Raw genomic sequence first — 26,034 nt, 5'->3', positions numbered from 1 at the left:
AATCATACCACTACAGTCTTACTACCAGTTTCTTTTTCAATTGATTTATCGAGTGTTCCACCAATTATTGTTTTTTTTTTAATTTCAGATTTGCAGATTTTATTATTTTCAATTTCTCTTACAAGCAAACTATCATATTTTAATAAGTTGTAAATTCAATAATACCATAAAAAATGTATTACACTCCAAATGGAGTGGATCATGAACTTATGTCCTTGGGACAGAAGGAAGAGATTATGTTAACCATCGTTGATACAAGTTGACAGATGAAATCATAAATGACAAATATCATTGCAATTCTCCGAGTCATGAGGAACTAAACATTTACCCAACATAACTAACGAAAGGCATTTAAAAAAATCTTCATTGTATTTAAAAATTGATCATTTTGAGAGAAAAATACATCTGCTGATGGACTAGGAGGAGGAGTGGTGAGGAAGGTATGAGATAAATTCTCTAGGAACAGGCCTCACTAAAACTAGCAACATGAAATAGAGAGAGTGGAAATCAACACTTGTTGAGAAGGTGAAAATTAATACTTGTAGATTCTTGTTAGTGCGATCACTGGAAGATGTGAATGATTCATGTACAGGTCAGAAAGGAACATTGCCTCTCAGTAAACAGAAAATTCCTATCCTCAGCGCCTTCCACCTAATTTAGAAAATTATATTGTATAATCTATTTCTGGCTTTCACTAAAATTATACTCCCTTACATATTTTAGACTGTCAAAAGGATCGCAAGGATTATTCTGGCCCTCAAAATAACTCAGCGTATCGTTCCTACATCTGAAATGACCAGAGCTTTTCTGTTAGGTGCCAACAATGGTATTATTGTCTAGCAGCTTCTGCGGTTGCAAAACATGCTGAATGTCCAGGGACTGTGAAAAGGGGCTGGAGAAATACAAGCCTTTCATTTCTTAGAACCTGGTTTCTGCACATCAGAGCAGCAATTTTGCAAGGAAGGAAGTCGACTGTAAACCGCTCATTGTCACACTGCAGTGGAATGTTTCCATTCCTCTATACTTTGAAAACTTCAAATCCAGGCTGTGCGACTGAACGAGAGATTAACTAGATATGGATGCGCAAATAAGAGACAGACTCTTTTACAATTTTGTTAAAGGGTTCGGGGTGAAGATGTGAAGAGACCTTTGGCTGTGCTCCAAAATCCTTTCCCATATGATGGTTTGCACTCAATTTATCAATATTTTTCTCTAGTCTTTAAATGTTACTTGACAATGTCCTGTACCAGGATGTCTAGTGTTAACGAAGCACCCCTAACACAGTGAAAACGGATCCCTGGACACTTTGTGGATTAGGTTGAACGGGAAGCCATGCAATATCTGGGCAGTAATTCATAAAGAAAACACTGCAGATGCTGGGAATACAAGATACAAAGAGAAAATACAGGTAACATCTGTGCATAAATGCTGAAACATTAACTGTTTCTGGCTCCACAGATGCTTCCTTAAAATCTGAGTGTTTCAGCATTTTCAAATTTAATGGTAGATGACCATCAGTTTAGCTAAAAGGCACCCCACATTAGATAACGAGCATCAGCAAAATGATTTGATAATTACATTCTTCATGGAAATTATTCTAAGAATAAGATCAAAATTGTACAACATGGACGGGAGCACAACAGTAGTCACATCCCGACAATTGATGGATTAACAGAGGAAATGACATAAGGGGTGGCCCCACGGTCTCTCTTTCTTTACTCTCTTTTCAAGGGAGGGGGGAGAAGCACCACATGTATGTAAATCACTGGGGGATATCTGTGTATTTTGTAGCAGTTGGTGATGTTATCTCCTTGTTTATTGATGGAAAATGAAAAATAGTCAAAATAATTGCACCACACCGTTGGATGAATCGGTCCTCGAGCAAAGATAAATCTGTTTTTTAATTGCTCAGCAAAAGACCCAGCTCACAAGTTGTTGACCCAACTCCAGGTTTATATAAAACAAGAGCCTCCAAGCAAGATGCTCAGAGATAAAACAAGTGTTCAAGCAAGTTCTTGTTTTTCTGGAGAAATGGAAAAAGTTATTGATGGGTGATAACAGAGTTTCCAAAAACCTTGTATTAAGTAAGAAATAGAAAATGGAGGAGAGATTGAACTCTCTGAGATTTCAATATAAAGTTGGGAAAGCAAGTGGACTCGACAGTGAAACATTGTTTTGTTGGAGATTAAAGTTTATAGGCCTGTGCGGCAATAGGAATTGAATCATTTTAACATGATGACAGACACAAATCAAAGCTTGCCTACCAAAAGCAGCATTGGCCTTTTCCATGTGGTTAATCCCAGGATGCCAGAAAGAATTACCTGTAAATTAGAAAGAAATTCCAAGTCAGAAAGATTGTTCTCGTGTTCAGATTAAAATGCTAAATCAGGCATAATGGGCCAAATTATCTTCCTCAGCATTAGCACAGGAACAGGCTACCATGTCTGTACTGAACAGGATATCAAATCAAACCCAATCTCTTGTGTCTTCACCTGATCACAGTCCCTCCACTCAATGCATATTCCTCTTAAATTATACTTCATTCAATTCTGATTAGCTGTGTATACAGTTAAACCCCCACCCCCCAGTAACCAGCACGTGTGGAAAATGGCAAGATGATGGATAAGTGAATTTTCCGGTTGCTTGAGTGCCTGTTGCGTGATTGGTGAACTAATCACTAGGGGGTGACAATTTTCAACTTTAGCATTTTTTACCTATTTATTTTCTGCAATTTTTTGGCCAGCTACTTGAATTCCATATAATGTGGATTTTACTGTCCTTGGTTTTAAAAGGAGGTCCAAATTTGAAAGAATTGGGACTTTTTAAGGGTTTAATTGTGGAAAAAGAGCCAAGGTCGGTTTCCTGCTTTTCAGGTACAGTCAGATCCCATGTGCAAAAACCTGGATTTTACCTTCCACACCTTTGTACATCAACAACAGTACACTATAAAGGTCCTTGTCATCTGTACATAACAAAGATGTTCTGAACTGCCTTATTCAATTGCATTGACCTTCCTGGCTTGATGCATCCATCACATCTGACCACTGTCAGTTATATAAACATGGAATGGGGGTAAGAACACCAGAAATGGGCCAAATGACCACGCAAATACACTTAACCATTCAATTCAATCACACCTGATCAGATCTATGGCCTCATCTACAATTTCCTGCTGATCTCCATGACTCTCAGTTATCCAGTAGTCTAAAAAATAATCCATCAGGCTTAAATACTCACTACAGCTCAGAACTCAAAGTCCACTAGGCAGAGGATTCAGAAGATTCAATACTCAAAAGACATTCCTTCTTGGCCCAAGTCTATTGTTGTCCATTTACTCAGAGGCTTCTCTACTATAGGGAAATTCCTTCCTACATTTTCTTTCTTTGGCTTGGCTTCGCGGACGAAGATTTATGGAAGGGTAATGTCCACGTCAGCTGCAGGCTCGTTTGTGGCTAACAAGTCCGGTGCGGGACAGGCAGACACGGTTGCAGCAGTTGCAAGAGAAAATTGGTTGGTTGGGGTTGGGTTTTTCCTCCTTTGTCTTTTGACAGTGAGGTGGGCTCTGCGGTCTTCTTCAAAGGAGGTTGCTGCCCGCCGAACTGTGAGGCGCCAAGATGCATGGTTTGAGGCGATATCAGCCCACATATACCCCACATTAATCACTGAGACTTCAGAGAATATAGATCCAGCTTTTCATTGCAAGACACCTCCTTCATCCCAGGACTCTATCTAGAGCAGTGGTTCTCAACCTTTTTCTTCCCACTCACATACCACTTTTAGAATTCCCTATGCCATCGGTGCTCTGTGAATAGTAAAGGATTGCTTAAGATGGTATGTGGGTGAAAAGAAAAAGTTTGAAAACCATTGTTTTAATCGTACCTAATTGACTCGTTATGTTCACGGTTTCATTATTCCAAAGGAAATGGGCCAATGACAATTTTTCTCAAGAAAAATATTTCAGGAACAATTGGGCCGAGAGTAGTGATTCCCCTTCCTACCTACATACCACGTTAAGCAATCCCTTACTAATCACAGAGCATCGAGGGCATAGGGACTACTTAAAGTGGTATGTGATTGGAAAAAGGTTGAGAACCACTGATCTAGAGAAACTTCTTTGGAGTGCCTCCAAGGAAAGTAAATCCCTCTTTAAATAAGTTCAAAATCATTTATAACTCCCTTGGGCCAACTCTTACATTATTTATGCTCACCTTAATAAACCTATTCTAATAGTGGAACAATGTTAACCAGTTTACCATGGAAGCACCTCTAATATGCAAGCTTATAGTTACCGTTTACATTGAAAACAATACTTAAGGACCAGATATGGAGTCTCTTAAAGTGGTCAAGCCATCTGGATGGTTGTCCAGAACTGATAATCTCAACCAAGTTACGTCCTGACATTCATTTAACTAGGTTACATCCAAAACTTTACAATGAATTAGAAATGCATTAAAATCTCTTATCTGGAATTCAGCAAATGGCAACTTCAAGCAACTAGAAAAACTGAAGAAATTAAATGAATTTTTAAAAAAAGTTTAAAATTGGTGCACCTTGTTGTTAGTTCTGCATTCATGCAACAGGTAGTCTCAAACAATCGGAAAAATCGCTCATCCGATATCTACCAATCTCCGTAGGTGCCAGATACCAGAAATTTTACTGTACTTCACTTTGAAAGACTAGTTACTCTGGAACTGGAAATCTGAGTGTCAGAACAAAGCGTCAGCTTTTGGACTAAGATAAAATTTCCCCACGAGAGGATTGTGTAGCCTCAGTAGGACAAGGTGCTTGGATGTTGGGTATATTTACAGCCAAGATGGACAGTTTGTTAGGCAACTAGAGGAGCAATGGATGAGGGTCAGGTGATAGAGTTGATGAGCAAGATCTGACAATGACAGTGTAGCCTCTGTCAACCACCTGGTCAACTCCAGTTCCAGCTTCTTGTGTGCTAATTATGCAAAGAAAAAGATGAAATGTCACAATGTCAGTGAATAAGAGTTATTTAATTTCTGCACCTCAATTTGGGAAGAGACCAGTATCAGTGAAAATTAAGTATTTCTCAGTTGCTGGAGTCGACAGCAGAAAGGAGCCACTGATTATGTTACACAGGACATCGTACAATACATCTGAAAACATTCCATATATGGCGAAGTATAAGGAGACAGAAGCATCTCTAAATACAAACAGGAAATTGTCTGAGTGAGTTAGGGCCAGGAGAAAAGGAACAAAATGATACCATGAGGTTGTGAACAGTGACAAAGAACATTCTAAGAGTCAGATGGGATTGGCATTGGTGGTGAAAGAAAGGGTTCTTTCAGACCTGCTACATGGAAGCATGGTGATTAGCTGCTCCATTTTTAATCCAGAAATCTAGATTTTTAAAGTTTGGTAACTGCAAACCACCAGGAATAGAAACTAATTAATTAAACTATTATTTAAAAAAAAAATATCAGTGTTAGTTGGTCCATTAACATCTTGTTAGAGAGGAACCTGGCATCTAGGCCTCCAGTCAAGTCCATAGCAAAGTGGTCAACTTAACCACCACCTCTTTCCTCGTGAAGGTACATCGTCATCACTGCTCAATGTAAATGGTGAGAATTTTAATCATTGTCCTATAAATGAATAATCAAGAAGATATTTATTGACCTGGCTTTGGGTGAGAACAGGGATGATCCATGAGGGGAGCTTCCCCAACCTTGCACATGGGATCAGAGGACACTATAGATGATAAAGGGTTCATACCAGAAATTAGATTTTTTTGCAATTCTCCACTCACAGAAGGTGAGGGAGAAATCCACAAACAGCCTCTTTCTTTCTTTTTTAATATTTTTAAAAAATTTCATACATGTATAATATCTAAATACAGAAATGTCTTTCATTTATCTTTAAATACATAGTAATTTATTCCATCCCAATCCCTCCCCTCCAAATAATAACCCCAAAACATAAAAAGAAATACAGAAAAAGAAAGAAGAATACAAAAAGTAAGAAGAGAGAAAAATACATCTGGTTTCTAAAGTTACACTAACTTTAATCAAAATGTGCCTCTATTGAACATATAAACACCAAAGAGTTGATAAGGTTTTTGAGGTTGAGGGGATAATTTCATGATGTAATACATACAGTATATAAAATATGGGCACCAGACTTAAGAAATTATCATATTTATTTCTTAAATTATACGTGATTCTTTTGCAAGAAGTATACAACTACAAATTTCAGCATGCCATCCATCCACTCCCAAATTTATATGACACTACTATTCATTTTCTTGCAACTACCAGTGCAATTTTCACAAATTCCTTTTGAAACATTAAATCCCAGATATATTATCTGATACAAAAAGCATTGGATCTTGAGGAAGTTTAACTTTAGTAACTTGTTCTAAAATGCTCCCAGTTCCATCCAAAAAGGTCTCAATTTTGGACATGCCCAAGAGGAGTGTAAAAAAAGTACCTCCCTCTTGATGACACACAAAGCATTTATCTGATAAACCTGATTTCAGTCTATTTAATTTCTGTGGGACAAGATATAATTGATGCAAAAAGTTATATTGAACCAAACTATATCTAAGATTTATTGCATGTGATAATATCGTGACATAATTCCAATCAAATTTTCTCTCCAATATTAATATTTAAATCAGTTTCCCAACTTTAATCTATGGATTCCTTGTTTCGCATTCCCTTTTGCTGAAATAAATTTTTTTATAGATTTATTACAAATTGAACTTTCTATTTCACTCCTTTCAAACAAAAACATGGTTAGACCCAATTTGTCCCAAAAATACACCTTTATTTGATAATAACAAAATATTGTATTATTTTGTATCCATATTTATATTTCAATTGATCAAATGTCATTAAGCTCTTCCCTTCAAAGCAATCCACTATTCTCCTAATTCCTTTACTAGACCAATTACTAAAAAGTCTATTATTGATTGTAAAAGGAATAAGCCTATTTTGAATCAATGGCATTTTAGGTATCTCATGATTCCTCATTCCCAGTTCAACATTTACCTTATTCCATATATTGATCAAATGTTTCAACAATGAAGCATCTCTTTTTCCAATTATTAATCTATTATCCCATTTATATACAAAATCTTCAGATATCATCACCCCTATTTTGTCCATCTCTATCTTAACCCAGGCTGGTTTTTCCTCCCCCCTCATAAAAGGAAGAAAGAAATCTCAATTGTGCTGCATTGCAGTAATTTTTAAATTTTGTAAATTGTAAACATTCCATTTCAAATTTCCAAGTTAATTTTTCTAATGAAACTCAGTATTTTGCCATTCTTGAAAAAAATTCTGTTTGATAAATATAGTCAATGTTTGAAAAAAATATTGGATCCTAGGAAAATATTCATTTTTATACGATTAACTCCTCCCAACAAAGTTGTAGGTAATTCCATCCATTTTCTTAAATATTCATTGATTTTCTTAAATAAGGGATTATACTTTAATTGAAATAGGTTTTTAAAAAGTTAATATTTATTCTTATTCCTAAATATTTTATTCCATTTACCAGCCATTTAAATTGAGTAACTTTAAAATATTGTGCATAATTACCTGTTGCAAGAGGCATAATCTCACTTTTATCCCAATTTACTTTGTAACCATATACTATTCCATATTCTTTTCATCTTGAATATAATTTACGTAGTGAAGTTTCTGTTCCCATCATATAAATTATTACATCATGTTCCTCTCTACCAACTCTGAAAACATTAATGTCAAGATCAGACCTAATCAATTCTGCCAATGCTTCTACCCAAAATAAATAAGGCTGGTGACCCTAAACCCTTTGTTTACTAGATCTGGTTAATTGAAGTTAGAGACTTTCCCATTTGTCACTACCTTAGCTCTTGGTCCATTATACAGGGTCTTAATCCAATTAACCTCTGTCCCAATCTAAACTTGTCAAGTACTTTAAATAAAAAAAATCCCATTCTAGTCCATCAAATGCCTTTTCTGCATCTAACACCACTATTACACGCAAATCTTCTCTTTCCTGTGCCAGATGTATTATACTCAATCTTGTCATATTATCTGCTGACTTTTTTTAAAAAATCCAGTTTGATCCATATTTATTAACTTGAATAATATTTTCCCACCTATTTGCCAATATTTTTGCAAATATTTTATAATCTGCATTTAATAAAGATATAGGTCTATATGAAGAAGGCTTTAAAGGATCTATTTTTTTTTTAAATCACTGATTATTGCGGTTTTAAAAAATTCAGGCAGTGTATGTGTTTCATCCGTCTGACCTAACAGATGGAGAAATTAATAAATCTTAAATCTCTTTGCAAAATTCAGGCAGGAAACCATCCTCTCCTGGAGACTTCTTACTCTGTAAAGAACTAACCTCAGTCAATGTGAAAGGTGCAGCTAACTCTCTTTGATCATCCAAATCAAATATGGATAAATTAATTTGGGATAAAAAAATTATCTATTTTGTTATCATCTTTCAAAGATTCTGATTTATACAACTTTAAGTAAAATTGTTTAAAATTATCATTAATTTCTTGAGGTTTGTAAGAAATTAGATTTGAATCATTCTTAGTTGCAATAATATTTCTCAGGCTTGTTCTGTCTTTAGTTGCCATGCTAAAGCCTTATGGACTCTTTCACCTAATTCATAATACTTCTATTTAATGCTTATAATCACTTTCTCTGTTCTGTATGTTTGTAAAGTATTATATTGAAGCTTTTTATTTATAAGGGATCTTTGTTTATCCTCAGTTACTTCCTCTGTAAATCTTTTTTCTAAATTCGTGATCTCTGTCTCCAATTGTTCCAATTCTTTCATGTAATCCTTCTTAATTTTAGAAGTATTACTTATTATTTGACCACGTATATACGTTTTCATTGCATCCCATAAAAAATAAATTTATTAGGAAATGAATTAAGTTTGTTTCAAAAAGGCGTTTTATCTAATAAATTCACAAGTTTTTCCTTTTTAATAAACTGATTCTTGTCTATCTACCATTGTTATTGCTAACAACCAAGGGGAATGATCAGATAAAATCCTTCACTTATTCACTATATGCTGTGTTCTACCCTGAAGGTGTGCAGACATTAAAAATAGGTCAATTCTAGAATACAAATCATGTCTATGAGAATAAAAGGAATAATCCCTCTCTCTTGGATGAAACCTTCTCCAAGCTACCAAATTTAAGACGTTCATCAATGACAGTGTAGTTTTGGATCCTTTTGTCCTTACTGCCATTCTTGTTGACCTATCTAGAATTGGATCTAAAAATTAAAGTCTTCTTTTAAAATATTTTTATTTGCATTTGCCAAATTAAAAAAAAGGTTTCTTTTATGAATTTATCATCATCCATATTTGGTGCATATTTATTCATAAGCATCAAATGCTTTGAAAAAATTGACAATTTATCATAATATATCTACCCACAGGACCTGAAGTTTCTTATCCATTAAAATAGCTACACCCCTTGCCTTTGAGATAAATGAAGAAGCTACAATATAACCTATCAAAATCTCTTTTTAATTTCTGATGTTCTTTTCAATTAAATGAGTTTCTAGTCGAAAAGCTATATCTACTTTCATTTTCTTAATTGCCAATAACCTTTTCCTCTTCACCGGACTGTGAATCCCATAAATAGCAAAGCATTCAATATGTTACTCATTGCTGTTTTTTTTTAAATAAATCATCCTTAGAGAACATCTCCCCTTTGTCTCTCCTCTCAACTACCTGGTTTTTCAATTCTCCACATAATTTTCTCAGGCAATCCGGATAGAAAGGAAAAATAAAAATATAAAGTAAACAAACCCCCCAATTAATGTTGTTACAATAATATTCAACAATATTACCCCCCTCTACTTTATGGGTAGTGGCCAAAGCCACAAACACACATGATTCAGTAGATATCAGTCCATTTTCCTTCAGCTACCCCAAACACAATTTTACTTTAATTCACATTTTTAATACAGATTAACCTCATCTTAATCAACTTTATTATATTTCAAGAGAAGTTTCAAACTCCTGCTTGCTGCGCTGCCCTCTGGTCAAATTCTTGACTAATATCTGGTAAAATGAGCACGTCTGGGATCTGTGGAGAACTCGTTCGGTCCTCCTTGTAAAAAAAAATGAAGCTATAATTTTTTTTCCATCAAGTGTTCTTCACTGGGTTGAATTCTTTCCTTTTCTTCAACAATTCAAAGCTAATGTCAGGATAAAAGAAGATCTTGTTTCCATTATGTTCTAATGGACCCTATCTTTCCTTGGCTGTTTTGCTGTAAGCTCTCACTTGATAACAAAGAAACTTTATTAAAATAGGCTGTGGTTTTTGATCTGGTGATAATTGTACCCTTAGGGCCCAAGAGCCCTCTCTATTTCAATATCTCCTTGAAACTCTTCCTGTTCAAAGATTCCTGGGATCTAGTGTTGAAAAAAAATTATTATAATGTCAGCTTTGTCACCTTCTTTAAGCCCAACAACTTTGATATTGTTTCTTCTACTGAAGTTCTCTAAAGAGTCCACTTTTCCCACACAATCGCTTAACAACAGCCAATGCATCAGCTGAGTTGTCCATTTTATCCATTCTTTCTTGAACCATTGCCACATCAAATTCCACATTCTTAACTCTCTCTTCCACATCAAATCTTTTTTGCATTAACTATGTCATAGATTTTATTAGTTTTCTCATCAGATTTTTTAATGTCCATTCTTACTTGTTTCAGCTCCTTCATAATAATTAAAGTTTCTGTGCTTAATTTTTGAATATTAACTGACATTTTAACTTTAATACCTTTAATATCAGCCCCTGTCTTTTCATCTTCGTCTTGGTTTTGTTCTTATTCTTCGTCACTGGCCTGGAGTTCTGTTGAGTAATCAGCCTGTAGAGACAGCGATCCTTAACGGTCGTTCATATTCCCACAATCTGTGCATGCGCAGTAACGCGTCTTCCTCATCGTCCCTCCGTTGCTGCAGCTGCATTAGCGCTGCAGTTCTCCACTTTATCACCTTTGGAGCTGTTGCCTCTCGGGTAGAAGTCTTCACCACAGCACCTGGATTCATCTATAAACTAGGCCTTTCTTGTTGTTCTTGTTCTTTTTTGTTGCACCCCCGATGGGCCAGCAATGCATTTTCAGGTGACATATATAAAAGTATTCTCTGTCTGTTTAAGAACAGTTTCCAAAAATTTGTTTGCAGTCTCTTCACTCCCCCCTCTTTTTAAAAAAAAAACTTTTCCCTCGGAAGAGCCAGATTCCTATGTCCTGGATTTACCTCATCACGTGACATCCCCCCCAAACTGCCTCTTCCTGAAGAAGATCAGTCACCCCAGGAATGGCCTCAGTGGCATCAGTCCGGCACTAACCCTGATGTCCTTTGATCTTCTGGCAGCTGCAGCACTATCCCAGATTTAAGGCAGTCTTATACTATTTACTTTCATTTCTCAGTCAATGGACTCTATTGTTTTTGTTAGGGTAAGGGGGTCTAAAAGTAGAGTACATAGGTGCAAAGTGAGATGGGAAAGATTTTCAAGGTACCTGCGGGACATCTTTTTTCACACAGGGTTTGGTGGGTGCAAGCAATGAGCTGCAGAAGAAGTGGTAGAGGCTGGTACAATGATGATACTTGGAATGTACATGGACAGAGAAGGTTTGGAGCAGTGGTTCTCTACCATTTTTCTCCCCCGCTCACGTACCACCTTAAGTAATCCCTTATTAATCACAGAGCACCCAAGGTATAGGAAGTAATAGGTGCTCTGTGGTTATGTGAGAAAAAAGAAAAAGGTTGAGAACCATTGGATTAGAGGGATATGGGTCACACCCAGGGAAATGGGTCTAGTTCAGACTGACAACTTGGTCATCATGTGTGTTAAAGTAACAAACTCTGAGAAGTCCATTTTAAAAGTTCAGCATCATTTTAGTCCTGCTTAAACGTCTCATTTTCAGTTCAAAATTAATTATAAAGTGCTTTTTAACATCATATCTTCAGGCCTCTTTAAACTCACAATTCTTTCGATGATTTGTCTTTCAGAGCAATTTTCTTCACACCAGCGTTTTCTTCTTTTAATTGAAGACTTTGGAATCTGTGTTCCAAACGATGAAATTGCCCTCTTTATCTCTAAGAGACAGTCAGAAATGGGTTACTTATGTTCTCCTTTTCCAGGAGTAACATAGGCAGCTTTTTCCCCCTTCGCAGAAAATATTGCTATTGGTCAGTTCTGCATCTCAACAGAATGGTAGGTTTTCTTCAACTGAATTCTTTGTCTCTCATTTCAATAATATATTTCTAGTAAATCTCTCAGTCACATGGACATAATTCCTGTTTTTGAAGTTCATAATCTTTTCAAATGGATGTCCACGTATTTACAGAACCTGTTTCCGGACTATCTGGAATTTATGAACAAAATGGCTTCATGTATACTCGAACAAACAATCCATTGTCCCATTTATCTGAACAACCATCAAAAATCTTTCATCTCTTCTCCTTGCAATGCAATATCAGACTCTTCGGCTTCTCTGGTCAATAGTGTTTAAAATGCAAATGCATTTGTTGATACTGAAGTCAGCTTCAGCTGCAAAGAACCATGCGTGTTTAAAATGTCTTTGTGCCCCTGCAATCACCCAAAACTAAGTTATTAAATCATATCTAGATAAAATATAGTTTAACAATATAGTAACAATCAATATTAACACCGATCCGTTACATTTCCATACACAATTTGATCTGCCAGCTCTCCCACACCTTAAATGGAATTGCAAGATACAATGCCCAAAGGAAGTTTCAAAAACTTACCCACTACCCTCAGAGACAACACAACTGAAAGGTCATAGTCATCAGAGCTATGACCTTCAACGAAATGACATAGAGTTATTGAGCATGGAAACAGTCTCTTTGGCTCCAATCAACCATATTGGCCAAATGTCTACCTGAGCCAGTCTCATTTGCCTGTATTTGGCTCATATTCCTTGAAACTTTTCCCATCCAATAGTCATTTAAATGTTGTACACTTCGACTTCCTCTGGCAACCTTGTTCTCAGTCCACATTCAAACGGTCTCTCTCAGATTTCTTGGGGGGTGGGGGGACGGGGGGAAACTGACTATTCATCATATCTATGTTCCTGATGATTTTAAATACCTCTATAACAGTGGTTCTCAACCTTTTTATTTACACTCACAGACCACTTCAAGTATTCCCTATGGCATAAGTGCTCTGTGATTAGTATTGCTTAAGGAGGTAGATGGGTGAAAAGAAAAAAAGTTTGAAAACCACTGTTTTAATCGTACCTAATTGACTTGTTATATGCACGGTTTCATAACTCCAAAGGTAATGGGCCCATGACAATTTTTCTCAAGCAAAATATTTTAGTAACAATTGGGTCTAGAGCAGTGGTTCTCAACCTTCCCTTCCAACTCACATATCACCCTATGCAATACCTTACTAATCAGAGCACCAATGGGATAGGGATTACTTAAAGTGGTATGTGAGTGGAAAGGAAAGGGTTGAGAACCACTGCTCTATAATATCACACCTTAGCTTTCTACACTCTAAGGAAAAATGTCTGAGCTCATCCAGTTTCTCCTTTTGACTCAGGCACTCCAGGCCCAGTAACAACTTTATTAATCTCTTCTGTGCCCTTTTTAGCTTAACATCTTCCTACAGCTAGGTGACCAGAACTACATGCAATACAAATGGCCATTCAGCTCACTTGGCATAAGTTGGTTTTTAATTCACCATCACAGTCTCCATAAGATATAAGAGCAGAAGTAGGCCATTTGGCCCATCAGGTGTGCACCGCCATTCCATCGCAAACTGATCCATATTCCACTCAGCCCCACTCGCCTGTCTTCTTCCTATAACCTTTGATAACTGACTATTCAAATACCTATCAATCTCTGCCTTAAATACACCCAACAACCTGGTCACCACAGCCATGCCAGAGATTCACTACTCTCTGGCCACAGAAATACCCCCCACATGAGATGCAGAACTGACCAATAGCAATATTTTATTTTAAATGGACATCCTTCAATCCTGAAGTTGCGCTCTCTTGTCCTAGAATTCACAACCATAGAAAACAACTTTGCCACATCTACTCTGTCCAGGCCTTTCAACATTCAAAATGCTCAATGTTGTCCCCTGTCATTCTTCAGAACTCCAAGTAGTACAGTCCAGGAGCTGACTAACATCTCTCATATGCCAATCCCTTCACTGCAGGAATCATTCTTGTGAATCTTCTCTGAAATGTCTTCAATGCCAGCACATTCTTTCTTAATTAAGATGCCAGCACTTACCCTGTACTCCAAGCGAGGCCTCAACAGCATTAGCATGAACACTTTGGAATCGTTTACATGACATACCCAAAGCACAAAATCTATAGCAAATGCACAACTGGGAGTCTCTGGGACGGCTGTGGTGGTGTTATCTCCATTCTAATCTATTTTTAACAACTTCCACATAAAAGAGTTGCCTGGAATTTCCAGTGGGATGTCCACAGGATGTGCCAGGAACAGTATTGATTATTGGACCATGGCTGTCAGACCCACCCCACTCCCTCTCGCGTCAAGGTCGACACATGCTAATGACTCTCCACCCGCCCCCGGCTGCGTCACTAGCATACATCAAACATCACTAGTCATAGCATCTAGAGACAATTGACGCAATAAAGAGAGAGCAGTGGTTCTCAACCTTCCCTTCCAACTCACAAATCTACATGTTGCATATTTTAAGATTCAAAACCATGATTCTTGGCCTTTCCCCACACAGCTGGCCTCAGGAGAGGGAGAAGTCAGAATGTGGGGTCTGAAATTGGAGGATCTGGGCAGGAAGTGATCAGGAAGGTCAGTATTTTGATGGTGAAAAAGATTAGGGTAACACATGGGCACTATTATGCTGAGATGGACAAAAAGAGCAAAAGGAGGGCAAATTGTCAGGTGATTACAGAGAGTAGATTCAGGCAGAAGAATGTGCATGTTGGAAGCCATGTAGTCATATGCTCCAATACATCCATGCCAACCTTTTTGTCCATTTACAGCAATCTCATTTGCTGTGTTAAGACTATATTCTCTTGCCATGTCCATTCAAGTATGGAAAGCAAATTAAAGGAGCACATTCTTTGTTACTTAATTTGCTTTCATTCCTTCTAGATATCTGACTGGATAGCTCGCAAAACAAACTTTATCACCGAACCTTGGTAGATGTGGCAATGAACCCAAGCTTAGATCCGACAAAGGGTCTTCACCATGACATGTTGACTTGGTTTCTCTTTCCACGGATACCTCTCACCTATTTTGAGTTCCCCCAACATTTCTGTTTTGGTCACAGGACAATGTGGTCCAAGTATCCCATAAACAGTCCAAAACATTGGGCAGGGAATTGTATCACCCAGTGCATTCTTTGCAAAACCTGCATCAGAGTTACAGTCAAGGTTGGCGCCAAGGGGGCGCATCCACAGCAGTTCCCCCCCCCCCCAAAGAGGTGCTGTGCCCCCCCAATACGGTCGCAACCATCCCTGGCTGTCAGACCCACCCCACTCCCTAGCGTTTAGGTCGACGCATGCTAATGACTCTCCACCCGCCCCCAGCTGCGTCACTAGAATACATCAAACATCACTAGTCATAGCATCTAGAGACAATTGACGCAATAAAAAGAGTGCCCTCCTGTCCCACGTCAGAGGGATGGTCTGAACGACAGGTCGGTCCTTGCCAGCATTTCCCCCCTCCAGCATGCTAATGCCCCCCTTTTAACTGAGATCTGTGGGCCAAAGTTTTTCAGGAGTGAAGCCCTGTCACTTCTCTCTGGTGAATGCAAACAGTTATCACTGCGCTGATCCTTTAGACAGCAGGAGAGAATCTGCCACTGAGACCTATCCTGATATTATTCCTTTGATCAGATTGGTCTGCATGGTGGACTACACTCTAATGTTAACAGCATTTAAATAGTTCACTGTAGATTTTAAAGTTATGCTCAGATGAATTCCCTAATTGACCTGACATTTTGTCCCAGAAATGACCAAGCAGCATCAACTCACGATTCAGATGTTCAGGAAGTGTTTTGCTAATAGTACAAGCTCAACTCTAATGAGTCATTTCTGGGTGGGAGAGTGTGGGACAGAGCAGAGAAAATGACATAGCAAATGAGCTATCGGAGTCAGGTTTCTGGCTCCAGAGACAAGAGTGTAAACCTCTCATGTGAGCCATGGATGCATGTCCATCTCAGAATCAGAATTTATGGTCATGAACATGTCACAAAATCTGTTGTTTTAAAGCAGCACTTCAGCACAAATATTGTTATAAATTATATTTAAATAAATGAATGCAAAAGAAAGAAAGTGAGGTAGGGTCTGTGGGTCATTGTCCATTCAGAAATCTAATGGCAAAGGTGAAAAAAAACTCTTCTTATGGTGCTGGATGCTCATCTTCAGGCTCCTGCACTTCCTTTCCAATGGCACCATTATGAAGAGGGCATGGCCTGGGTGGTGAGGGTCTTTGAGGTAGAAGCTGCTTTCTTAAGGCATCTCTTTCTGAGATGTCCTCATATGTATTGACATGGAGGCCCCGAACAGATCTTCAGAGATGTTGATTCCGTTTCCACTGCTCAGCCCTCAATGAAGACTGGTTCACGTTCTCCTGATTTCCCCTTCCTAAAGTCCATAATCAGCTCCTTATGACACCACTCAACCAGCTGATCTATCCCCCTTTTGTATGCTTCCTCATTGCCGTCTGTGATACTGCTGTTAACAGTTATGTCATTGGCAAATTTGTAGATGGCATGCCTAGATGCAGTCATGGTACAGAGCAAAAGGCTAACCATGAATTCTTGAGGTCGCCTGTGTTCATTGTCAGTGAGGAGCAGATGTGCTTTCTGACTTGTACTGACTGTGGACTTCTGATGAGGAAGTCAAGGATCTAGTTGCAGAGGGGGATGGCAGAGACCCAGGTTCTGTAGCCTGTTGACCAACACTGAGGTATCAAAAGCTGAGCTGAGTGATATTGCATCTGCCGTGGTGCGATTGTGATGGAAGGAAAATTGCAGTAGGTCCAGATCTTTACTTAGGTTCGAGTTAATTCTGGCCATGACCAACCTCTCAAATCATTTCATCACAGGACATATGAGCACAGCTCTTGTTAGGCACTGGTATGATTAATGCCCTTTTGAAGCAGGTGGGAACCTCTGTCTGCAGCAATGAAAGATTGAAAATGTCCATGAACACTCCAGCTCGTTGGTGGCACAGACTTTCTGTACCCTGCCAGGTACGTCATCAGGCAAGGTTCACCCTCTTGAAGGATATTCTGATGTAGGCCTCTGAGACAGATATCGCAGGGTCATCAGCTTCTGCAGAGATTCTCATATGTACCGTTGAGCTCTCCTTTTCAAATCTAGGATAAAAGGTGTTCAGCTCATTGAATATTGAAGTATGATCTTTTCAGATGTAATGGCCTGCAATACCTGCAATTGCTGGTGAATATCTGATTCTGTCTCTAGCTTCCCTTGGAATTGCCTCTTTGCTAATGAGATGGCCGTCTGTAGATCATATTGGACTTCCTGTAGAGATCTGGATCACTGGTCTTAAATGCATCAATCTCACCTTCAGCAGTTTGTGAATCTTTTGATTAACCTATGGGTACACATTCATCCACAAAGGTCTTGAAGAAGTCAGTGATAGCTGTGGAAATATTAATTCATCTGTCCACTTGTCCATGAACTTAATCCACCATGCCACCAGTAACCACTATTATGGCAACTTACATGGAAATGGAGGCTTTGCATGTACAAAGTGATCTTGGCTTTTCGGTAATGCAACTTCCACTAAGAACATACACACGTCCAAATGCACAATCACTCTGACAAAGCTCTATCCTAACAGATGCGAGCAGCTTGGCATCAGGTCAACCTCCAGGTTTCAACATTTCCTTACAAAGGAGTGATGTATTATCTTATCTTTCTCTGTAAGAGTGGTCCTGCAAAGCAGGTGTGAATCTCTGACTGCAACAATGAAAGATTGAGCCAGTTTTGCCTTTGGAGACTGCAACTTTGCCTTGGAGACAAAAGGTTGTGGGTTGAAGTCCTATTCCAGAGACTCAAGCACAGAATTCTAGGAAGCAACTATTGGCACGGTTTTAATGAGTCATGCAAGCATGGAATCTGGCCATTTGGCCCACCATTTCTATGCTGACCAGTGACTACTCATCTGCATTAATCTGACCTCCACCACTTGGTTTGGCCTTCTATACCTAAACAATTCAGGTGCTCATCAAGGCATTCTCTCAGACAATACATTCCATGTATTTACCATTCTATAGGGGAGAAAGGACCCCCTCAGATCCCTTCCAAAGCTGTCACTTCATCCTCTAGTCACCTACTTTGACCTACCCCGGATTTGGGAAAATGATACATACAGTTTACCCTATCTGAACTCTCATCATTTTCTCATCTCATTTATCCCCTCTCAGCCTCCTCCACACCACGGATAAAGGCTTATCTTCCTTTCAAGAAGGAGCAAAGAGCGGCTCATGCTTTTGGCAAGACTGATATCAATCCCTCATCCAACCTTAAACTGATTACCTGCACTTAACCACACTGTTGTTTACGTACAAAATGACTGTATCTATACTAAAGCAACAAATATACTTTGAAAGCTCTTTAATAGTTTGAGAATACTTTGAACCATTGTGAAAGATGCTGCCCTTAGTGGTAACTTCATTTTCTTGGTGCTGCAATGTAATTCCAGAATTTCTGTTTTGATACAGAATTAACACTCACATGCTACCTTTATCCTTTTTACCGTGGAATGCCGCAGGCATAATTGCCTCCCATTCACTTTCTGAAACCATGCAACTATTCACGTCTGGTGTCCAAGGACCACACATCAACATCATTACTCAAATCATCTCCATCACAAATATACTATGAACTCACCTCTGCTATGTTGAACCCTTGACTCATGCCTCCATATCCTCTGAATTTCATTACTCCAACACTCTCCTGACAAGCAAGCATCCCTTGTATCTACTCTGTAAACTTGAAGCTATCCAAAAATTTGCTGCCCACATTCCAACTCATACCTGTGCTTGAAGAAATCCAATGGCTTCCAGTTAACCAATACCCCACATTTAAAACTCTACCCACCATTTTAAAATTACAACTGTGCCTCTCTCTTTTCTTTTTGAATATTTTATTTAAAATATGAAAAACCATGATTACACCAATAATACATATACTTAAATTTAACATGGTTTATATAGTTATATATGTATATAAAAACAAACCAAAAACCCCTTCTAACAACCCCCAACCCCTACAATAATACAACCCATCCTCCAACTCGACCCCGCATACCCCAATTGATCCCTAACAAAAGAAAAAGATAAAACCAAAACAAAAATTAATACATCATGGAATGAAGAAACCCCACTACACCCAGATCAAAATCTTCAAATTTTCCTATTAAAATAATCCAAATACAGGCTCAAAATCTTCCTAAAAATATAATTTTTATCCCTCAAATTATACATTAGCTTTTCCAATGGAATACAGGACCTTAATTCCAAATACCATCTCTATAAACTAAGTTGCTACACATTTCCTCACCACTGCTAATGCCAGTCTCTGAAAGGCTATTTGAAATTTATCCAATGTATATACCGAAGTCCACTTATATCAATTAAAAAAAAATTCGAATCCAAAGTTTTATTTTCAAAATATTCTAAAAACAATCCTTAACACGAGACCATACTGAATGTAAAAAACATGCCTTTCTGACCATTACATCGAAAACACAAATCAGAAAGTATCAAATTATATATATTTTTTAAAAAAACGCTTTGGAGTTAAATATAATTGTTGTATAAAATTATAAATTACAAGTCTATACTGGACATTTATAATTTTTGTCATACTATCATTACAAATAGTTTTCCAATGATCTCTATCCAAATCAACTCCCAAATCTTTCTCCCATTTAAGTCTTGATTTATGCAAATCAATTTTAGATATTTTCTGTTGCAGATAATTACATTTCAGAAATAAATCCTGTCTTCCCTCCATCACATTTCAAATTTTGACTCTTGGAAGAAACAAATTCTTCCCAAAGGAATCATACAACATTGATTTAATTTGATAAAAACAAAAAAGAGTCTGAATTGGTATTTAATATCTTTCTTTCTAACAAATGAAAGAAATCGGCCTAATTCATTGCAATTATTTACTATTTTAATCCCTTTCTGATCCCAAATCTTAGTAAGGTAATTATTAACCATAAGAGGAAAAAGTTTTTTCTAATACAAAGGAGTATATCTAGATATTTTACCTTGAGTACCAATTTCTTTATTTATCCCATCCCAAATATCCATCAAATGAAATAAAATTGGTGATTTAAAGAACTTAATAATTTAACATTCCATTTATAAAAAAACTGATCCCTTCTATTCTCACTAATTCTATTTAATTCTATATCTGCCCAAGTCAAAGGATAATCAAGATCAAACATTCTATTAATAAATTTTAACTGAGCAGCCTTTTAGTAATTTAAAAAATTTGGAAGATGTTATCCCCCAATTCATATTTTCATGTTAACTTATGAATAAAAACTCTTGGCAATTTACCCTTCCATAAAAAAATTCCTAACTATTCTATTCAAATCTTCAAAAAAAATTTTTTAGGAATATTACAAGGAATAGTTTGAAAAAAAATACTGAATTCTAGGAAATACATTCATTTTTATACAATTCACTCTCCAACTAAAGTTATTGGTAAGCCTTTCCATTTAATGAAATCCTCTAATTAAAGAAAATAATGGAAAATAGTTTAAATCATATAAATGATTTATGTCTATCTATTTTAATACCTAAATATTTAATTTGATTCGTCCATTTAAAACATGCTACTTTTTTTTTTTTTTTTTTTTACAGAGTAATCAGCTTCAGACAACAGCATAAGTTCACTTTTATTCCAATTCACTTCATACCCTGATAATTCTCCATATTGTATTAACTATTCCTGTAAAAATTTCGACGACTCTTATGGTTCCATTAAATAAATCAACACATCATCCAGAAACAAACTAATTTTAAATTCATCAAATCCTGTTTTAATACCATTTATATCCCTTTCCTGCCTTATTAATTGTGCTAAAGTTTCAATCACCAATGCAAATAATGCTGGTGACAGAGGGCAACCTTGTCTGTAGATCTCTCTAAATTAAAAGATTCAGATAAAAGCTCATTTATCATAACTCTAGCTTTTGGTTGTTTATATATATTGCCTTAATCCAACTTATTGGTCTACACCAAAATTTTTCCAACATTTTAAATAAATAAAACGCCATTCCACCCTAACAAATGCCTTTTCAGCATCTAATGATAAAACCATTGGTAAGTTGGATTTCTCCCATGAAATATTAATTAAACTAATTAATTTAGTTACATTATCAACAGACTATCTACCCTTAATAAAACCCACCTGATCAATATGAATCATCTTTTGTAAAAATTGCACTAATCTATTAGCCAAAATCTTAGTTAAAAGCTTATAATCAACATTTAATAGTGAAATTGGCCTATAAGACCCAGGATTCAAAGGGTCCTTATCTTTTTTAAGAATTACTGTTATAATAGCCTGTGAAAAAGATTCTGGTAAAGATTGTGTATCTCTAGCCTGCTGTAAATTTTCAACAAACAATGGAAGTAATAATTTCTGAAATTTCTTTAAAAATTCCACAGTAAAACTATCTTCTCCTGGAGATTTACCATTTGGCATTGAATTAAGAACTAACATAATTTCTTTAAAATCTATTGGCTTCTCTAATTGTCCCTTGATCCAACCATTCAAAATAGGTAAATGTTTCTTATTTTAAAATCCATCTATTCTACTTTGATCTTGCTGCACTTCAGAAGTAGATAATTTTTAAATAAAATTCCTTATCTTGGGGTTTATAAGATATTTTTGAATTTTTTTCTAATTGCCTTTATTGTTCTAGATACCTGCTCAGATTTCAATTGCCATGCCAAAACTTTATGTGCCTTTTCCCCAAATTCACAATATTTTTGTTTAGATCTTTGCAATAAACATTCAACTCTCTAAGTTTGTAATGTATTATATTTCACTTTCTTAGATTCTAATTGAATTTTTCTCTTTATCAAATGGATTCCTCTGTAACTATTTTTCCAAAACATTTATATCTTTCTCTGACATATCAACCTCAACTAAATATTGCTTTTTAAGTTTAACTACAAAACTAATAATGACCTCTTAAATATGCTTTTAAAGCATCGCATAATACAAATTTACTATTCACAGAATTTCTATTTATGTCTAAAAACTGTTGTATTTGCTCATTTATATTTACAAAATTCTTCATTTTTTAATAAAGAATTAAACCTCCAATAATATGTGGGGATCATTTTTTAATGTTACTGTATATGTCAATAACACCAATGAATGATCAGACAAAATTCTCGACACATTCACTCAATACTACATTATCCAATAACGGAGCTGATAATTTAAAAAAAATTGATTCTAAGTATTGTACTGGGCTGAATAATAATAATTCCTCTCTTTCAAGTTTAATTTCCTGCATACATCAATCAAATTAAATTCCTTCATCAAAAATAATAATTTTTTAGCCATCTTCATTCTGGGCATCACCTTAGCAGATTTATCAACTAACGAATCCAAACAACAATTAAAATCACTATCATACTTTGATCATGAGGTATGATAAATCAAGTAAAAAATCCTGGAAAAACATCTTGTCATCTACATTTCGTGCATAAATATTCGCCAAAGTCCAAGATTCAGAATAAATGCTACAATTTACTAAAACTCTCCCTATTGACTCATATAGCGATTCCAAAATAAATGGCAAATTTTTATGAACTAAAATTGCCACCCCTCTAGCTTTAAAATTAAAAGAATAGAAAACCTGACCCACCCAGTCTCTTTTTAACTTTTGATGTTCAATTTCAATTAAATGAGTTTCTTGCAAGAATGCAATATCAACTTTTAATTTCTTAATACAAGTTGACACTCTCTTACATTTAATCCGATTATTGAGCCCATTCACATTAAATGCAGCAAATTTTAAATTAGCATCTAATTTCATAAAGATCCTAATCTGTGCAGCAGGGACTCCATCCACATAAAAATCATAAAATTAATCTAAATCTCCTCAAAAGAATGAAAGAAAAAGAAGAGACAAGACAAAAAAAAAATCAAAAATATACCCAAAACAATATATATTTATATATATTAAAAAAACCCTCTCCCCCCTTAAGTACTAAAGGTACTATTCCCCCCTTACAACACAGGCAGCAGCCTAAGCCACTAAGTGAGCGACGGTGTCGGTTGAGCTACAATGAGATTTTGCATCTCCCCCAAACAGAAATAACAAGAATATATAAACAAAAAGTTCAGGTCTGATAAACATCTTCCAAGTCTCTATTCATTATCAATCAAGATCTCTTCAGAATCACTTGATTCCTTTTTTTGCATCTCCTCCAGTTGATTTTTCTGTATTTTCTTCTTTTTCTCCTCCTGGACATTATTACCATTCTTCTTAACAACCCCATTCAATTTTTGCTTTTGAGGGGACGAAGACCGACATTTTTTAATATCGGGTAACGAATTCGTAAAAATAAATCCATCACCATCATCTTCAAAAAACTGAGATTCATATTCCCCATAAAAAAACTTCCAAAATAACAGGGAAACTAAAAAGCAAATTTGTAACCCTTCTGCCAGAGGATTGTTTTTGGCAAGTTGAATTCTTTGCGTCTTTTAATAATATCTTGACTAAGATCCGAATTAAAAAAAAACTCTTCTGTTCTGAACCATTAATGGGCCTCCATGTTGCCGCACGTTTTTAACAGCCAATCTTAAAATCAGTTCTCTATCCTGAGACTGTAAACACTTGACCAAAACAGATCAAGGTGGTTAACCAGCCAGAGGTTTCTTTCTGAGTGCTCTATGGGCTCTATCTACCCAGTTCCAATCCATTCGGAAACAAATCTAACCTAAGGCATCAGGTATCCATTTTTGAAAAAGATTTACTGGTTCAAAGCCTTCAAAATCTTCTGGCAAACCCACTATCTCCACATTATTCGTCTGGCTCTGATTCTCCAATGAGTTAATTTTCTTCAGTAAATCACTTTTCTCTATCCTCCAACCAGTAAAAGAATCATCAAAAGTATAAAACTTTTGTTGACACTGATCAACATCACAAACACAATCCTTCAGCTTATCTTCCATCTTCTTAACCTTCTCTTGTACTTTATCCACAACTTTTGTATATTTTGCAACATCAGCTTTAACAGTTGCAACGTCCTCCATCACATTTGAAAGCTTATAATTAACTGATGTAAAACCCAAAGAAATCTGCTGAGACATTGCTTGAAATTGTTGCATAAAATAGTCTTTACGTTTAGGTAAATGCCTACCTTGAGCTGCAACAGGTTTTTCTTGCATTTCTTCTTGTTCACTAAATTGAAGTTCTTCTTCTGAACTTGGCTCTTCAAATTCTTCCATTGCTCATGCTACCAGTTCTTCTGCTTCCACCACCATTACTTTTTTACTCCCCCCCCCCCACCCACTCCCAGGAGAAAAATTCTAGGAATAGTGCGCATGCGCGAAGACTCTTCAACTTCTGTGGAAGAACGTCACTTCACATCGGCACCATATTGCCCGGGACTCTGCAGTGTAGGCGCTATCCTCGGACTAGCCAGCTGAAGTCGCTGGGAGAGAGGAGGAATATTACCCGAGTCGCCTGGATCCAGCTCTAAGGTAGGCCTCACCTCTTCCAAGCTCAATGATTGCTTTAAAATAGTTTATTTTCATTATTTGAGCCCTAGTGTTTTTCTTAGTCATTTCAGGTTGTTCCAATATATTAAAATTTATATATTTAAAAGGGCATTTCAAAATGGGTTTTTCACAAATCCGTCGCAAGAGATGACTTCCCACGTCTCTTTCTCCTACATCGTCACACCATATCCCAAACTTTGCCTCTCTCCATTACCATTCGATTCTCCAGTCTAAAAGACTCCAGGATCTAATTGCCCCTTCATTTTGACCTCTTGATCATCTTCCAACTTATCCACCCCCTGTTAATTGAACTGATTGTCTGCCCCACCAAAGCATTCACTTACACTAATCCTACACCAATTCCAATTTATTCTCCTCCCATTCACATCAACTTAATGCAAATTAATGACACAGAGAGCAATTATAGTCAACAATTAATCTGTCTAGCCTTAGATAATTCTGTCTTCAAGGCATTTTTCAAAATCTAGGTTTATGATCGAGATTTCAATCACCTAACATTATGTGGCTACATAGAAGGGAAACTAAAAAGTGACCTAACCTTATGTGGCTACATATAAAATTTTGATGATGCTTCAAGATGTTTTGCAATGTTAAAAGGTACAATCACCCTTGAATGGTTTATTGTCACTTGTGTACAGAAATACAGTAGTGATAAATGTTCTTTTGCGAGCTATCCATGCAGCAGAGAGTGCACAAAGAAAACAAATGCGCGAAGTATAGCATGACAGAGTAAAAGGGTGTCATCATTTAACTAACAAGAAGTCAATTCAACAGCCTGATCACAGCAGGGATAAAACTGACCTTGAATATGGCAGTGTGTTTTCAAATGCATGCATCTCCTCACAGGAAATTAACCAATAATTTAAAGACACTATAGACTATACCATCTTGCGCATCTATATTAAATATTCAACCACTTATTCTTCCAATAATGTCAATTAATTCTAAAGAAACTTTGTGATCTTGACAGTGAATATTGTCAAAAACATTGAACAGTCCAGGAACAGGCCCTTCAGTCCACAATTTCCACATTGAATAGGATTCCTAAATTAAATGAAAAAAAATCTGCTGCTTGCTCAAGATACAAAGCCCTCTATTATCTTCATATTCATGTGTCTGTCTAGAACCCTCCTAAATGCTACTGTCGTATCTACTTCTAGAAGTACCCCTGACCTACCTCTTCCTGTGCAAAAGAAATTTGCTGCACATTTCTCCTTTAAACCCCTACCCCACCC

General features: G+C 36.6%; 1 protein-coding gene across 2 annotated transcripts in view; it reads right to left on the bottom strand.

Annotated features, from left to right (window-relative positions):
• Window positions 1-26,034, bottom strand: part of fam189a2 (family with sequence similarity 189 member A2) — a 124,820-nt gene that overhangs the window by 97,042 nt on the left and 1,744 nt on the right. For both annotated transcript variants that reach the window (XM_069922363.1, XM_069922353.1), the window contains exon 2: window positions 2,265-2,321. In XM_069922363.1, the coding sequence (XP_069778464.1) occupies window positions 2,265-2,321 (57 nt within the window). The remainder of the gene's footprint in view (window positions 1-2,264; window positions 2,322-26,034) is intronic.

The sequence above is a fragment of the Narcine bancroftii genome, chromosome 1, assembly GCF_036971445.1.
Source record: "Narcine bancroftii isolate sNarBan1 chromosome 1, sNarBan1.hap1, whole genome shotgun sequence".
NCBI classification, from domain to species: domain Eukaryota; kingdom Metazoa; phylum Chordata; class Chondrichthyes; order Torpediniformes; family Narcinidae; genus Narcine; species Narcine bancroftii.
The sequence above is the reverse complement of the archived record's forward strand: the minus strand, read 5'-3'. Positions and strand labels throughout refer to the sequence as shown.